The sequence below is a fragment of the Malus domestica genome, chromosome 16 (assembly GCF_042453785.1).
Source record: "Malus domestica chromosome 16, GDT2T_hap1".
NCBI classification, from domain to species: Eukaryota; Viridiplantae; Streptophyta; class Magnoliopsida; order Rosales; family Rosaceae; genus Malus; species Malus domestica.
This window is the reverse complement of record NC_091676.1, coordinates 11293350-11312423: the sequence shown is the minus strand read 5'-3', so window position 1 is coordinate 11312423 and position 19074 is coordinate 11293350. Positions and strand designations below refer to the sequence as shown.

The 19074-nt window shown below is 33.6% G+C and overlaps 1 protein-coding gene across 1 annotated transcript; it reads left to right on the top strand.

The window, feature by feature from the left end:
• Positions 1-15497: 15497 nt before the first annotated feature.
• LOC103403524 (probable WRKY transcription factor 48) lies at positions 15498-17580 on the top strand. Its single transcript, XM_008342366.4, has 3 exons — positions 15498-16144; positions 16379-16522; positions 16860-17580. Exons 1-3 carry the CDS (start codon positions 15654-15656, stop codon positions 17338-17340), a joined length of 1116 nt encoding a protein of 371 aa, XP_008340588.1. The 5' UTR covers positions 15498-15653; the 3' UTR covers positions 17341-17580.
• The last annotated feature ends 1494 nt before the right edge of the window (positions 17581-19074 follow it).

Below are 19074 nucleotides of genomic sequence, written 5' to 3'. Positions count from 1 at the left end.
GTGGTATCCACTAGTGTAAATATTTTAAATTAAAGATCGAATTTATTCATTACATTCTTATAGGGTCGAGGAGTGTAGCTGTAAAAAATCATCAAAATTGGAGTTAAAATAACCGTTAAATTGTGATTTTTCGTTTATAACCATCGAAATTTTTTGTTCCGTTACATAATCTATGAATGTTTGTTTTTTACGATTTTTTACGTATGTGATCTTGTATTATCTACAAACAAGTTTAACGGTTAGATCGTTAAAAAACGCTTCGTAGAATGCGTATCGCATCAAAACTGTAGATTAAACAAACACTTAGAGTTAATGTTATACTTCCATTAAGTATAAAATAAGATTTTGTTATAACCAATTGTGTAAATATTTTAAACTGAAGATCAAATTTATTCATTACATTCTTATAGGGTCGAGAAGTGTAACTGTAAAAAATCATTAAAATCGAAGCTAAAATAACCGTTAAATTGTGAATTTTCATTTATAATTGTCGAAAACTTTTGTTCTTTACGATTTTTACTTTTTACGTAATCTCTGAATGTTTGTTTTTTACGATTTTTTATGTATGTGATCTTGTAGTATTTACAAACGATTTTTTACGTATGTATATCTCCGTTAAATTTGCCAAAATTTTGAAGTGGGAAAAGTAATTTGTGCTAAATTTTTATTTATGTTTTTCAAGTATTGATTAAACAATATTTAGTTTGTTGATGACATTTTTATTCTCTTTTTGTTTCTTTATCGCATATTTTACATGGATTACTATCTATTAAACCAAAAGTGTAAAAATTATCTATTAAACCAAAAAATTATTTATTTAATTTTTAAAAACATATTATATTTAAATACATATTATTTATTTATTTCTCAAACCAAACAATTATTATTTTAATTTTTAAAATCGTAACAAAATTTTGGGGGGAATTTAAAATTTTGGGGGAAAATTTAAAATTTTCAGAGGGAATTATGGGGGGATTTTTGCCGCCATTGGTTTTTTGTTGGTTATAACTGACAAAAATGAAAATTTTTATGTCGGATTTTATTTTAAAAAATATTACTGTCGGTTTTAACCGACAGTAATAAAAAAATTTCCAAAATAAATCCCCTCTCGTTCCTTGCACCGGTGCTTCTCCCTTCCCCCTTTTCTCCTCCTCATCATTTCCTTCTCCTTCTCTTCTCTTCTCTCCTCATTTCCTTGCGCCATTACTGAATCCCTTTCTGCATGTCTTCTAGGTTATCCAAAACGAAACTCTCCTCTCTCTCTCTCTCCTCCCATCTGAAAAACGCTCTCGCTTCCTTTCTCTCTCCGTCTCTGTAATCGCGCCATCCTGTGGGCAGAGGGCCTCCGAATCAGATCACGACCTCCGGATTTTCCATTTCCCAGGCAAGCATATATATATATATGTACATATTTCTGCCATATTTTTCATTTTGATAGTTTTAATTGGAAATTCAGTTCGGCGAATTTTGTTTGAGGTGTGCATACGTTTTTAATTTTTCGGCAATTTTGATAATTTTATTAATTTATTGAACGTGTTCGTGTATTTCGAATTGATTTGTGTGATTTTTTTTTTGAAGCTTTGGCACTCCATTTTTAGCCAAAACCTAGTTCTTATCCTCTCTCACTCTTTCAGTTCGCTGGAAAGTTTACTGGTACGAAGTTACGAAAGGAGTTTCAAAGGCTTTGCAGCAAAACTCACTGACAAGGAAAGGGAAAAACTTGCTAGTGAGCACTCTGATATAATTTATTATGTCACTACAAAGGAGTAAAATGGTGTGTCTGCGTATACTAAGATTATATGAGAGTGAAATGCATATTTTGCAACAAGCTCATCGGAGCTCGATATTACATATCTGAATCTGCAAGGGATGACATCGGTCATGGAAATCAGACAGCCTCTATCGCAGCAGGAAACACTGTTAAGGACTTGAGCTTTTATGGACTAGCACAGAAAACACATGCAGAATCAAGCTGGATATGGAAAATGCAGAAAGTGATTTATATTTTTTTATTATTAATATATTTTTTGTCGGTTTTAGACGACAATAATGTTTTTATTTATTCTTAATAATAAATTTTCTGTCGGTTATAACCGACAGAAGTTCTGGCAGTTTTAGTAGTTTCTGTCGGTTTTATCCGACATAAATACTCTTATTTATTTATTATAAATATATATCCTGTCGGTTATATCCGACACAATTTATGTCGGTTTTAGAGTATTTTCTGTCGGAAAATTCATTTCCTGACGCTGGCAATTCTGTCGCTTATTATATTCGCCACTGCATCCATTTTTTGTCGGATTTTGCTTAAAATCCGACAATAAGATATGTTTTTTGTCGGTTTTTGGACCGCCAGTTATGGAGAATTTTGTAGTAGTGTTGGGATTCGATTTGGTTTAGTTAGAGACAGACTCGAAGGTTTTGGTGGAAATGCTTAATGGGGTTTTGGCCCCAGAGGCAACTCTGGAGGGTATCCTATGAGATATGAACTATCTTCGACAACAATTGAGTTCAGTAGAGTTTCTGTTTACTCCTCGTGCCTGTAATGGGGTTGTGTATCAAGTGGCTTCCTACGCGTGTGGGGGATTATCATATGTGGGTTCATTTTGAACCAGAGTAACTGTTTAACACTCTAATGTCTTATGTAAATATCTCAGTTCATGTTTAATAATTCTTGATTTTCGACCAAAAAAAAAAAAAAACTCGTAAGTGCTGAACATCACAGATATTTGAGGGCTTCGAACAAAAATATTCTCCATTTTTATAGAGCCGTGCACGCAAACACAGGTGGATTTGTGCTTATTGCCTAGTAGTTCAAGTCCCTTTGTCGTTTTGTTCTATAAACGCGTTTTAGCATTGTTGCAATTAGAATACTTAATTATATTCATTTTATTTTTTAAATGAAATAAAATTGTTGACTTTGACCTCCCATGTGCGGCCGAGATCTTAAAATACAGAGATCAAAATACGAGTCCAAAAAAATGTTATAAAAATATGGTGTCTCAAAGTGGGTGATTTAAAGAATTGCAAAGAGGGATTAGAGAAACTTTAAGCTGCCGCAATCATCGTTGGGTGTTCACTCACATCAAACTTCTAGAAGTGAACGGCTTGGAATTGTCTCCACACACAACATATATATAAAGAAAAATTAATGAAAATGGATTGAAAAGTTTTAGTTTTAATAAAAAACTATGTTATAAGTTTTATTTAATGATTAGTACAAGATCCATATTAAAGTAGTCCAACTAAAAATGGTCTAACTATAATAAATTATGATTTGTCGATTTTACCCCTATTTTTTTTAGGTTGAGTTCCAGATTTTCGTCGTTAATGGAGTTCATCGTTATTTTGCAGACCTTCTTTTTCTTTGAAACAAAAATATAGATCCTCATGCTATTTAATTTATATTTTGTATGATTTCGTTGAAACATGATCGTCGTTATTATTCCTAAAGTATTCGAGGTACTGTTTTTCAATTTTTCTTCGTTGGTGGAGTTCATCGTTTGTTTCTCCAGAAAATATAATTGAGATCTGCATGTTATTCAATAATAACGACGGGTCACTATTTATGGATTTGAAGTAACATTGTTTTTGGAATTTAAGTCACTGTTTCTAGAATCTAAGTTACTGTTTTTTGAATCTAAGTCACTGTTTCTGGAATCTAAGTCACTGTTTCTGGATCCAAATGAAATAGACACACTGTTTCTTAAATGTAAGCTAGAAAAGAAATAGTGAAATTCATTATATTTGGATTCAAAGCAAAATAAGCATCATGTTTCTTAAATATAATCAAATGATGCATGAAAGAAAAGAAACAATCAAAGGTTAAAACATAGACTTTTTGGAATCTAAGTCACTATTTCTGGATTTTGGTTCTTTTCTTTCCAGATACAATGTTTGTTTGTGCAAAGAAAAAACAAACATTGTATCTAATTTTTTTTTTCTATAAACAGTGTTATGTTTTAGGTTCTCCAAAAACAGTTTTATGTTTTGGTTCCTTTTTTTTTTCATATTTACAAACGTCTGACATGTACGTACATATCACATCCCTGCCCAGGCCCCCACCACATCCCGGGCTCGACTTCGCCTAACACAATATTGTCCGCTTTGGGCCCCGACCACCCTATCACGGTTTTGTTTCTGGGAACTCACACGAGAACTTCCCAATAGGTCACCCATCATGGGATTGCTCTCGCGCGAACTCACTTAACTTTGGAGTTCCGTTAGAACCCGAAGCCAGTGAGCTCCCAAAAGGCCTCGTGCTAGGTAGAGATAGGAATATACATATAAGGCTTACATGATCCACTCCCCTGGGCAATGTGGGATGTTATAATCCACCCCCCTTAAGGGCCCGACGTCCTCGTCGGCACACTTCCAACCAGGGATTAGCTCTGATACCAAATTGTCACATCCCAGCCCGGGCCCCCACCACATCCCTGGCTCGACTCCACCGTAACACGATATTGTCTGCTTTAGGCCCCGACCACGCCCTCACGGTTTTGTTTCTGGGAACTCACACGAGAACTTCCTAGTGGGTCAACCATCATGGAATTGCTCTCGCGCGAACTCGTTTAACTTCGGAGTTTCGATGGAACCCGAAGCTAGTGAGCTCCCAATAGGCCTTGTGCTAGGTAGAGATTGGAATATATACATAAGGCTTACAGGATCCACTCCCCTGAGCGATGTGGGATGTTACATACATCACCGGGACCGTATGTCCTTATTGGATTTGATTGGAATAAAATACTAACACTATAAATTGTTTGTGGTGTAGATAAGAGGATGAGGATGAGGACAATGACGAGGAAGAGGAGGATAAGGGCACGAAAAAGGTTGACACTAGTTTTGGATGGTTTTTTATTAAACTTTGAGCTCTTTTGGTTAAATAACATTTTAGAATGGTTTTTGGTTAAATATTCGTTGGCCCAAACCCTTTTCATTAAAGCTCCTTATAAATAATATATATATCTATGATAGCAGTTAAGATTACGTATTTAGAGCTGTCAATTTTTTATTGTTATTCTAAATTGATTTTAATGTTTTTAAACATTTCAAACATTTACAATAAGAGTTTGACTTTTATTGTTTATCTTTTTCTAGAATTTTTATCGTGCTTAAAAACATATCGACTTTGAGCCATTTATCCTTGCAATTTGATAGAGGTTTAAACTGTTTATGATTATGTTGATAATTTATTTCTTAATTCGATATGTAATGTGTGAAGAAGTTTCCATTTGGTATACAACTAAAAGAATAATATTTATTTTCTACAATTGTTAGAAGAGATTTCAAGTTAGAATTTAGCTTAATAATAACAGAAAAAGGAGGGTTTTCTATTACCATCGATGATTAATTAGTTCTATACATGGATGCATGGCTTGTAAAAATGACACGTATGTCTTTTAGTATGATCTTTGCATCTTAATTTCCGAAGGGCTTTAACTTTTGACATTTCATGATCACCATTAATTGGTCCCAGAAACTGGAGAGGACTTATTTGTGGATGTCTAGATCAGCAAAATTTATTATATTGTTGGTCAAGGGTCATTAGGTCGACCATCAAGACCTTTAGACAACGGTCTTATTCTGGTATCGGAGGGGTTGGAGGGACAGAGACTTCTAACTTCTAACTTCTAAGAAGATATGTTGACCTAGTGAAAGGATAAGTTCAGGGGCTTACAACTATAAATTTAATATGGACTATGAATCTCTCCCCCTCCTCTTTTCATCCCCTTCCATTGCCTCATCTCATATTCTCTATTTTATCTTTATCTTTCTATAAAAAATTAATTTAAGATGTTGATGTGGCTTAACCGTGACTATTTAAATAGGAGGGGAAGGAAGGGAAGGAAAAAAAAAAGAGGAGAAAATCATACTCCATTTAATATTCATACCATTTGAATAATATATAACGGATTAGAATTCGGGGACACACGTTTTTGACATACTTTTTGTGAGCCCCACTCTGTAATGTATTTCAACAATCACTCAAATCTGAAATCAATGACTGTTGAAAAATTTAGTGTTTCTTCGTAAAACCGTATTCTTCTATTTTCTTCACTCTAAATAAATGTCTTAATGATTTTGTTTAATTTTTTACATGAATAATATATTAATGATATACTAAAATATAGACGGTTTAGATCCTTCAAATACATTATGAAGTGGGTCTTACAAAATTAATATCAAAATATGTGTCAAAATCGTATATCTCTGGATCCTAAACTAATATATAATATGTTAATTAATAAAGGAAAATCTTTCAGGATCCTGCTTATGCTTAACTAAGCAATTTATATAATGAAGGAAGAATAAATGGTAGTTCCATATATGCTTTTTTTTTTAAAAAAACTTGGTTACTCATTAGTGAGTACTTACTTTTTAATCTTGTCCAATGATATTTTAACACATGTTATTTCTTTTAAAGATAATGGACATGTTATTGATTTTTCTTGGACTTTAAAAATAAGGAACTCATACATTTTTTTTTTCATTATGCTAAACCAGAAAGTGGGTACTAGACTACTCACCCGTTAGTACCTAAATATTATCCTCTAAAAACAATTGCTTTTCTGTATAACTTAAGCTCCAAATTCAATTTGCACCATATATTAGTGGATGATGTCAACATTAATGTAGAAAACGAATCCTAGAATGCGACATCTAAACCAAACAAATTTGATTTGGGCTATGCTTAATTAAATGATCAGCATTAGTCATATTTAAACTTCTTATCACCACAATGATTTTACTTTGATATAATTTTATTCTGTCAAAAATGGGAACCAATGGGCATTCAGAAAATTGTAAATTAATTTCATAGACATCGACCGAGTAAAACTCATTTAGTAAGCCGATTCCAAACATTTGGTTTTGAAGTATGCTCTTTGACTATTTAACAGAAAAATCTAAAGGCAATAGAACTATCGACCGTATGCACCACAAGGTCCACAACCATTCAATATTTCCAAAATATAAATATAAATATATAAACTGCAGGTTGACCATATGCATGTCAATAATTCAGTCCCATCTATCTGCATACTTAAAATTCTATGAAAAAAAACAAGTGAAGCCGTATAAACCTTACGAAAGTTCACACCTTAAATACTGAAACACATACATATATAAGATATGAAGTATAATAAAGTGGTCAGTGACAAGATATATATATGTTGGCAGGTTTGATAGAACTCAAATGTGGCAGTTGGAAGTTAGGGTTTGATCGGTCATTGCTGCCAATCATAAAGCAAGTCCGCAATAAGACAGCGGTCACTAATGATTCTTCTGCATTTATAAACAATAATGCGGAGAGAAAGATAATCTTAGCCCTTTTTGTTTAATAGAGAATGCACTACAAAGGTGGTCTGAATCGTTCTTAGTGATCAAAAGGGCAACCGCATGCAATATCTGATGCCTTTTAGTTCAAGATAATAAAAGAATTTGCTGAAAGAAAAAAAATTAGGGCTTATTAATTTATTGAAGTTGCATACATTCAAGGCACAATTAATGAATTATATACCTGTGTACTAATTAATTTATATACGTGAACAGGGAATAATATTGTTCCTGGTATATATTCAAGTTTGGAATTTATAATTTTTTTGTTGGAGGAATTTAGAATTGGAAACTTGAGGAAAAATACCTACAAGAAATTTCAGCTGCCACATAATCTAAAATTATAATTTTCCTCCAAGACTGTTCTTTGTATCAAATCCTATAGTGCAAAAGCTCTTGGTAGTAATGAACAGTAAACATGCAATTGTATGAACAAAAATGATGCCGCATAAACTTTTGGAGGTTTGTCTCTCCTTCTCATATAGGATGTGGGACAACTTTCAATCACACAAACAATTATTACGAATACTAGTAGAAGACGCAAGAGTTATATTCATTAGTTTGGAAAATTTTCTTTCTCTATAAAATGAATTGTATGGACCATTTTGTTTGATCGAATGCGAAATGATTTTATGTACACTATTATCATTATGCAGACGCCCTTATTTATTTTTGTTCCTTACCTAACTTATTGTTGATTTATTCAACTCAAATGCAAAAATAAGCAGCAATGTGCACACAAAGAGATGAGTATGCATACATTACTTTCCAAAATGACATTACTAGACATGTTTAATTACTCATGTTGGATAACTTGACACAATCACTATGCTTTAACTTACTAACTTCGGGTGTATATGATTGAAAGAGCTTTTAATGAAAGTGTTATTATAACCAACTTTAGTAAAAATATAAGTGAATCCTGAAGAAAAAAACACTTCAAGTGCTTTTTACAAGAAGCACATAACTAATATTTTTTTTCAAATGAACTTCAAGAGATTTTGAAACCTAAAAACTCTTTCACCAAAAGCTTTTTAATCATTTTTAAAAAACTTTCAAATGAGTCATTCGTATTAGTTTTGAGAATTATATAAAATGTAGCTATATTTCCCTTAACCTCTTTCATTTTCCCAATAACTTGCTCATTGACTTTTGGCTTAAAAAGAAACCAAAAGAATGCAATGCAACATAGATGTAATGGCATGAAATATGGTTATCATAGAAGCCTTGTAAGTTCAAGGAAAACATAACAAGCCACCCCAAATCCCACTTGTAAAAGGGCTCGAAACAAAAGCTGTTTTCTGTGCATTAAACAAGAACAAATAAAAAGGAGAAGATAAAACAACGCTGTTTGGTGTCGTTGAGCAAACAAATATTCAAAGATTTGACTATTGACCTATTGCGTTTTGAGTTTTTCAGATCCCCACTGCATGTGACTCGGGAACCCTTTAGTCAAATTTAAATTATGGGTCACCTTCGATGTGTCCTAGGGGAGTCTATGAACATCTATCAGATAATCAGTGAGTCACCACGCCCCCAATGCATGTCGTGCTTTACACGATCTCCAAATAGTAGGGTTTCTGGTATTTGGTGCTGTTGAGATGCATGTGAAAGGAATATATGTGAAACCCTAGATACTGTTTAGGAATTCAATTTACCCTTTGTTTTTCGGTCTCTCACGTTCTCCCAAGATTACCTATTAAGCAAAACAGAGTCAACTAGGTCTCAAATATAACAATGTTGTATTTTATTTTTCAAAGTGTTGTGATGCGATTTTAAAAATACATACACTAACAGAAGAATCTTACTTCAATGGATATTGTATATCCTTATGTATTTGTCTGGCTCATCACACGACTAATCACTTAAAAAAATGAATACAAATTGATATACATCTCGTTGTAGATAAGTTGTTCCCGCTACTAGTTCCTCACTCCTTAGACAGCCACCAATTCTATTAATACAGAGTAACTAAAATGTTAGCTAAAGAAAACTCTAATCTGAGTGTAATTAGTTACGAACACACCCAAAAAGTAAACAAAGAACGCCCACATATTACGCAAGTTTTATGATATGCATATACGTCAAATCTCGTGGAATATTGCAAATTTGGAAAACTTTTTCAGTAAATTAGGTGTTATATAATGAGGGAAAATATCTTAGCTACCTATGAAGTGATGTCATGCATGACGACCCTCACAATCAATTACAACTGTAATTAATCAATCAAAAAAGGTTTGTTTTGTTTCCAAAAAAAACAAAAACAAAAACAAAAAAAAAAGTTTGATTTTGGAGTGTCTTTGTACATGTCAAGCAATTTTGCTTGGTTAGGTATGTTTTAATTTGTAACACTTCTGTTAAAAGCATATTCAACTGACATAGCCTAGCTAAAAAATAATAATTAGACATGACATCCATATACTCTTGTTCTTTTTTTTTTCAAATCACACAATATATAAAATAAATAAAAAGAGTTAGTCTACGATACTTCTAATAAAAAAAGTTATTGGTATTTTTTTAGTTTGAACGATGATTTTGTAATATGTTCATAGATAACACTTTACAGTGATAGTGTACCAATGTAAACTAATTAGAATCAATCACAGAATACAAACACCAGAGAAAAGATGATCAAAGAAAGAGAGACAGAGAGAATTCTTGAGATTACATAGAGATAAGCTAACAACTATATACATGTCTAAAATTTAACAGCTATAACAGCTTCCAAGATAAGCTAACTTTGTAACTGCCTATGTAATCTACTGACAAGTATCAAGCTTATAGCCATTGATCATATACTCCTAACATCCCCTCTCAAGCTCAGGAGCTAAAAACTGAAGCCTGAGATTGAAGCAATGCTTCTGGAACAATGGTGCAGATAGTCCTTGGTCAAAATATCAACAAATTGTTCATTGGAATTTACACACTGAACTTGCAGAAGTTTCTTGGCCATCCTTTCCCTTACAAAGTTGAGGTTCCACCGTAAAACTAATTGGCAATATGGGGAATCGTCCATCTTCTTATAAGTCATTGCAAGGTTTCTTCTGGTGACAATGTGAGGCTCTTTTACCTTCACATTCTCACACGCCCCCTCACACGTGGCGAATTGTCAAGCAAAACACATGGACAACATGAATTGGGTGACATGGAGGAGCACATATGGCTGCTAGGCTTCACAAGTGGACCAACCTGGCCCTGATACCATGTAAACCAACCAAAATCAATCACAAAATATAGAAACCAGAGAGAAAGATGATCAGAGAAAAAGATAGAGAGAGAGTTATTGAGATTTCTTAGAAGAAGAAAGGAAATGTATTTCATTCACATTAACCGTAATACTTCTTACAAGCTTAACATATATACATGTCTAAACTTTAACAGCTTCCAAGATGAGTTAACTTTGTAACTGCCTATGTAATCTACTAACTAGTGTCAAGCTTACAACCGTTGATCCTATACTCCTAATAAATAGAATGTTCACAATGTAAATACCAATCTTCTTACAATATTAAGTGTCGTTGAATGACATGGTAAACTATAACATTTTTATCATTATGTAACCTTAATTAGACTGTAACCTTTGCGATTGTAGCGTAACACTACATTTGTTGTAATCCAGATGTTGATGTTATCATCATATTAACTTGAATGTATTGAGTCCAAAAGTAAATAATGATGATTGGTAATTTTATAACGTCCACTAAACAAAGGAACCGATGCCCTTTTTTTTTTTTGGAACTTTAACGAAAAGCTCCCGGTACTGTTCACTTTAACGAAAAATCACATTTTTACACTAAAAAGTCAATCCTGGTACTATTCACTTTACTCTTTATTTTGTCCTTAATGTTAAAACTCAAAGTTTTCAAACCCTTTTCATTAGTTTTTTTTTTCTATAGATGACCCAATGAAAAATGTTTTTTGTTGTTGTTGTTGTTTTGTACACTTCTAAACACATCCTAAGTCAAGTTAGCAATCTAAGATATGTGCTTCTAGGAGGCTTAACACAATATGTCACTGTCATATGGACATGAGAATAAACATTAGTTAATTACATAATAATAAATCAATAAGGAATCATTTGCTAACTATTTCGTTTTCAGTTTTTTAGTTTTTGGTTTTCTATTTCACCTTTTTGAAAATTGAAAACTGAAATTTTTTTGGGTAACTACTTTCTGTTTTCAAAAAAAACAAAAAAAAAACATGGAAACCAAAATATGAAAATTCGAGACCAAATTTGGAAAACTCAAGAAAAAGTCAACAAAGTTCAACGGTTTTCAATTAGTTTGTAGGAAGGATGATGCATCATTAATTATCAATGACATTTGAGATAGATCTGTTTCTTCCAAGTAATGCTATTCTTATCATGTTTTTGTACCATATTTTCATATCACCTTAGGTGGCATTTGATGTGGACAGCCACATCATTTGAATTAATCAAATTTTTTAATTCAGTTCATTATTTAACAATCTAATAATTAAGAAAAACTAGTTAATTAAATGATGATTGTAGTATACGAGGAGTCTTTCTCATTCATTTCCTTGGGGTTTGCAAATTTTTCAAATGATATGGCTGTCTACATCAAATGTCACCTAAGGTAATATATAAATGTGGTATAAAAACATGGTATGAATAACATTACACATTTCTTCTATAACGTAGCTGAACCATAAAGTAAACCACAATAGTCATTGGTGTATTCCTGTAAAATTCAAATACGGAATAGAAATTTCCCAAAAGACAGTATTGGTTTAGTACTGAGGTGCTTTTATAAAAAGTGGGTATAAAAAAAAAAAGCTAAGCTCAAAAAGGTGTTTGGTAAACACTTAAAAACAGCTTATTTTCACAGTTTTGGATAAAAAAAAGTTGAAAACGTGAAGTAACAAAAATAAGCTTATTCCCACAGCACAACAAAAGCAGTTTTTTTTTTTTTTGCAAAGCATAGTAATATCAAACCAGCCTGAAGAACAACAAGAAAATATGAAAAATATAATTAAATATTAAAAACTTGATCATGGAAAGAAAGAAAATAGGATAAAGAAAAGAAATGAAGAGAAATAAACAAAAGAAGGAACAAAGGCTCCAGACACTGGAGTGCGTGTAATGGAAGCTATCGTAGAATATATATTACTCAAACCGCGTAAAGTGCATGTGATTTGAAACTTGGAAGCCTGATTAGATAAGAGAAATGCTAAGGAGAGTCTCCTTAGCATGCCAATATTATGGATTTTCTGTTAGTTCTTGTTTTTTGACACAATTTTCATGCTAATATTATAAAATATTGTACAAAAAACATGAAATTTCAGATAATTCGTAAATAATTTTACTTTGAGAGAATCTCTTTAGAATTTCTCCATCAAATAAAGGTGAGCCTTTCGATTTGATCTCTAAGCATCCCTCTACGTAGTCTATGCTCCACAACTTTTTATATAACATTATTAAGTACGAATACATGATTTTTTTTTTTTGCAAGGGTGTCGTATGAATTATTATATTAGGGGCCTATGTATGTCGTGGCAATAAATTAGTATAATTACAGTAAATAATTTCTGTCAAAATTCTAAGAGAAATAATAAAGAGACTCTTACAAACATGGAACTTACTACCACCTCATACTTTTAACACAATATTTTATAATATTAGCACAAAATTAATGTTAAACTGTAAGTTGACAGAGAATCTCATTTTGAGAAGGCCCTTAACATTTCTCAACTTCCAAAAACAGTCCAGTAGTCTGTTACTAATTAATATCCAGAACTACTTGTGACGTCCAATAAGCGTGAGTTTATTAAGTAACATGCTTCAACAACTTAATGGAATAAAAATTAGGGAATTTTAACGAAAAGCTCCCTGTAATGTTTACTTTAACAAAAAACCACATTTTTGCTTTAAAAAATCAATCTTTGTACTATTCACTTACAACACATTTTTGTCATTTTCGTTAAAACTCAAAGTTTTCAAACTTTTTTCATTAGTTTTCCTTAAAAATTAACTATCCTTTTCATTGAGTTACGACACTTTTTGACGCTCCAGCTATTTCATTACACAGCGATATATATATGTCCAAATGATATACTTATCTTGATGAAAAGATTTTAGTGACTGAAACAAAATAATAGAAAAGATTTTCTCCTTCAAATAAAATAAAAAATGGTTCCAAAACAATCATGAACTTTGTCTTTTAATAAACAAGACAACAAATGGATTCATACAAAAGAGATATCGGTTTTCATATTATCATAATTGTCATATAAACTGAATAACTTGGCGTTTACCTTGCTGTTGAAAGTTTGTTTAAATTTGAAAAGTTTCCAAGCCGCTTATCAGATATTAACGGGTGATAAATACATAATCTCTTAAGAGAAAAGTAATTTCCAAGGATAGAGAAAAACAAAGAAAAAAAATATCTCCCCTTGTCTTGTAATCGGCGGCAATCTTTATTTAACTTTTTGCACTCTCTCTCTTGTCATTTTATCCTTTCTTCTAATCATCTTGATCCTCCGGTCATGTCGCTTTTTCTCCGACGAGAAGAGTTTTTGTACTTATCGTCGCTCTCTTCCTCTATCGATAAGAGCTTTTGTGTAAGTCATACTCGGAGCTTTGAGGGGCGATTGTTGTTCATAGTTGAGGTGTTGGATTAAGTCTTTCCAGTGGTTTGCGTGCATGAAAAATGACTATGAGGATTTGTTTGAGATGACTCATTGCAATGCTTCTTGGTCGACAATTGTAATACCATCAGAGGATGGTGCTGTATTTCTTTGTGGTTCCTTTTCGCTAATGTTAGCTCTCAAATTTGGGAGGTTAACAAAGACCACTACGATCGGCCCTTGGCATGCTAAGGGTTAAAACAATAAGAACTGTGACAACAAGGATTAAGTAGTTCACTCCTAAAAAATGTGTTACATGCATTGAGGTGCTCGTATATATTGAATAAAGGTTACAAGAAGCGCTCGGTATAGTCTAAAAAAAATCCTTTTCTTTTCTCTCGTGTGTCCAACCCATTACAAGAGGTACTTATCCCTCTTATATTGGCCATCAATGAGCCAAAAGTCTTTGGGCTCAAAACTCCACCGCTCTCGCATTTAATGAACCAAGTACGTAAACATGACTTACTAGCTACTCCTTTATCCTTTAGTTGACACATGGTAGTGAAATGACCTTTGTTCAAGTCTAAATGCATGTTTTCCTAGGTCAAAGCGTACCAAGAGCCTTGCTCAAGTTTGAGGAAACTAAAAGACATAAAAATTGATGATTTGTTTATTATTTAAATGTTGATAAATGTGTTCATGTATATTGTGGCACATTATTTAGTTTACAAATTTAGTTTTCCTAACATTACTCATGAAATAATATTAATTATATGAGATTGAAATGTTTTAAAAATATTGTATGAGGTTGCAATGGACTACCACTTGAGGAAATAAAATATAATTTATCCTTCATTTTTTATTGTTTTAGAATTTGGCGTTTGAAAGTTAAAAGGCAAAGCCACGAAACAAACTTGAAGAATGGTTTCGAGATAGCTGCACATGCATGCAGAGAAGTGAAACCTTTATGGTAGCCCACGTGTACCTGCAAAAGTTAAAGCCAAGCCCCCATTCACGATTTTTTTTTTTTGACAAGGATTGTCTGTCGTCTCATTTTTCGTGCTCTCTCATGTTCTTTTGTTTTGTGTGATCACAATTAAGTTACGTCAATATTTTATATTTTTTTTATAAAGATAATAAAATAAAAATAAATAGTAATATAAAACAGGACATGAAAAATAGAAGAGCATACAATACTACTTTTTTATCTATTGTGCCCTGATTATATTTTAAGTTATTAATATTTTAATACAAATATTTACTCATTATATAGTGATACGGAGTAAATTCCTTCTGACTCAAACGGTTCCGCACCAGTCAAAATCACGGCTAGAAACGACTATGAGCCCTCCTCCGCTCCGGAAGGGGCCCACGCAGCACCCGTTAATCGGCCACCGTCCCGTCGACGTTCCCCGTCCGCTGGAACCCCACGGACCCGTGTCGGTTTGGGTGAGAAACGTCTCCGAGCCAAGCTGTTATCCAAAATCCCTGCCCAAGTCCTTTCACACTTTCAAAAAATAAGAAAACTTTTTTTTTTCTTCTTTTATATTTTGGTTTTATAAAATAAAGCAAATGAAAATATCACTCACTTTCTCTCTATCTTCCTTTGTACATTTCTCTCTCTCTCTCTCTCTCTCTCTCTCTCCTTTCTCTCTTTATATCTCAATATCTGAGAGACTTGGAGAACAACTTCAAATGGGGAATATGTGCTTCTGATTTCAAAACAATCCATGGATGGTAGAGAAGAAGAGCTAAAGACCACCGATCGTAGCAACGGCATGGAATATTCGACAGTTTTCTCCGACGAGATTCCGACCAACTTTCCTTCTTTTTCCGGCATGTTCGACATGCCATCTTCGGGCGAAGATCAAAAGGTTTCTATGGGAGGGTTCATGGACTTGCATGGAATCCCAGACTACGCTCCTTCTCTATTCGATTTCACTCAAACCACGTCGTCGCTCATGATGATGCCACCACACCACCATCAACAACAATCACTCCCACCTACTTCTACAGTAGTAGCGCTGCCGGAGAGAGATAGTGCTACTACTACTAATACAACCTCGGAGATTTTGAATAGTAGTACGGCGCCTACAACGCCGAACTCGTCTTCGATCTCTTCGTCGTCAAATGAAGCTGCGGCGAATAATAATGAGGGACAAATTACAAAACTGCAGGAAGAGGAAGCCGATGAGCAAGATCCGGAGAAAACCCAGAAACAGTAACACCTACTTGTTAATTATTCATTTGATTTTTTCTAAGGTTTATGTGTATGTTTTGTCCTGTCTAATATAGTGCAGACAGCTACCATATAGCTAGTATAGTTTCTGGTTTTTTTTTTTAACGTTCTTTTTAATATCAACTTTTTTGTGTGATATTGATTTTTCTTTGTTGATGGGTCACTGAAAGTTGTTGTTTCCTTTTCTGATTTTTGTGATTGATGATGGAAAAACAGATTGAAACCGAAAAAGAAGAACCAAAAAAGGCAGAGGGAGCCGAGATTTGCGTTCATGACAAAGAGTGAGGTGGATAACCTAGATGATGGCTACCGATGGCGAAAATACGGCCAAAAAGCTGTTAAAAATAGCCCTTATCCCAGGTATATATTATTTTCTCAAAACCCTCAACTCAAATATCTTGAATAACAGACCTGAACTTAGTCAAGTTGACTAAAAACTTTGCTCTCTCAGCACCCAAGATTGAAGTTTTGATTAAATTAGAGTAGATTACCGGTTGTTTAAAACAAAAATCTCTCCAAATCGCTTACCTTCGTTCTCATCCCCCTATTTCAATCATTCATTCAATTTGTTAACAAAAAATAAATAAATAAATTCATTCATTGGTTCAGTGTATTGATTTTTCACGCTCAATTCTTATGGGGCACGTAATGATTAATAATGTTAATTAATTTTGTAATGTTTGTTATGTGTACGCAGGAGCTATTATCGTTGCACCACTGCGGGCTGTGGTGTGAAGAAGAGGGTGGAGAGGTTGTCCGACGACCCCTCCACTGTGGTCACCACATACGAAGGCCAACACACGCATCCAAGTCCCATTACGCAGCGTGGCACAATGGGAATTGCACGGCTGCCGGATCAGTCTACTGGGTTTATATCTGCTGCGGCTTCATCAAATCCCTTTGCTGTTCAGCAGTTTTTACCTCATCACCGTCACTATCAACAACAACAACAGCAGCAGCAGCAGCAATATGGTTATATGTATCAATCCTCCCCTTCTTTGAATATCAGCTCATCCCCTTACGGTGGTGGTTCTGATGGTGGTCCTTTTAATATCTCCTCATTTTCTACTGGTTTACTTCAAGAGAGAGATATTTTGGAAGGACCCGCGTTTTCTTCTTCGGCTTCCAATTTTCTTAAAGACCATGGACTTCTTCAGGATATGGTACCGCAGATTTGAAAGGATCATATAATATTAATTGTCGTTTTATGTGTTAATTGCTGTCATGGTAAGTAATTCGATCTCTAACTGAATAGCTAGCTAGTGTACCATTCAGGTTCTCATTCGTACGGACTTTGAGCTTTTAATGGCGTTCTTTGTACCTAGATATATCGGCGTGGAGATATTACTTAAATTATTATATGCTTTTGTACATCATTTTTCTTTATATATGTTCATCTGTCTTCTTCTTCTTCCTAATCTTCGTTTTCTTTCGTGTTTAATTTGGTTGGACCCTCGCATTCATATAATGAAGGGGACGGGGGTTGAATTTATCACAATTATAAATAGGTTTAGGGTTTTCATATTTATCAGCAAAGTGATTAGGTTTGGAAATGTTTACCTTGTTTTTCCATGTCTACTACCACTAGGACTTTATGGGGAAAAGGTGGAATCTAGAATGAACATGGGAACTTGATCCTATACTTTTCGGTCAGTAATGGTATGAAACCCTAGAAGGTATAAGATGGTTTTGAAAAAGTCTACATAGCCAAATTAATGCAATACCTTAGGGCATGCATAGATAGATATATCATATATGAGAATTGATTTTTAGACACACACATTCTTTTTTTTTTTTTACACCCTCGATTATTTTTATCCATGAATTCTCTTTGATTTATTCATTTAATAACAAAAAAATAAACAAATATGTGTAGGGGGAGAAAAAAGGAGTGTGACAATCAGTGCTATAACTTTTTTATTTAATGACATTCTCTTCCTCTTTGATTAAAAGAAGTGAGGTTTGTCTGTCATTTAAGAATGGAGTGAGCTTCTTGGCAAGGAATAGGATTGGGTTTTTTATTTGAGAGGATGGTGTAAGATTTTGGGGTGCAATGTGGGTTGCTTTTAGGATTGTTGAACATAATATGGGGTTTCTTACCCATTGGAGTTCATGAAGTCCTCCATATCGTGCTGTCTTTGCTAGCTAGGGGATGGTATTAAATTCTTGTGCTACTTAAAGCTATACAGCACTTGAAGCCACATAATCTTGTGTAAGTTATATGTACAAGAGATAAGCATTAGATGCGAGCTTTCAGAATTGCGCCATGCATGCATGTGTAGCTACCCTTATCCCAATGATTCCTCGGATATATTTTTCTGACCATAAGTGCTGTTATACGGGTTTAATTTTAACATTTGTGCAATACATTTAATCATACTTAACTAACAACAATCAGTCCGGTGATGATGTTCACCACTAATTTAGGGCAGTGAGCAAAATTGCATTAGTAATACTGTTTTCTTATTAGTACTACAAATTAAAAACCAATACAAGTGATCTTGTATAAAAGTATATAAACATGCAGCGCTTTAACTGGTGGTGAAAGCAAAATATGCCTTTGCACTACCGTGTGGGCTCGATTTCTACCGATTCTCCTTCATTCTAACAACTTACAATTTAATCCACTAATGCTATCGTTTATCAAAAAAAAATAAAAAACAAACATGTACATATAATAAGTAAACAAATGTAGGATTAAGCGTATCTTTTAAACTTGATATTTTCTTAGTAGAATTAATGCTTTAGACAAACTGGAGAACCGCACGTTTGTAGCAGGATGTTGAAAATTCGTAAAGATCTTACAGGTCATCTTGTACAAAATGTCTAGCTCGTGCTTTTCTCAGCGTCCATACCAAGGGATCTAATAACTGGCAAAAGTTTGGCAAATTCACTATATAGAGCTTTTCTAC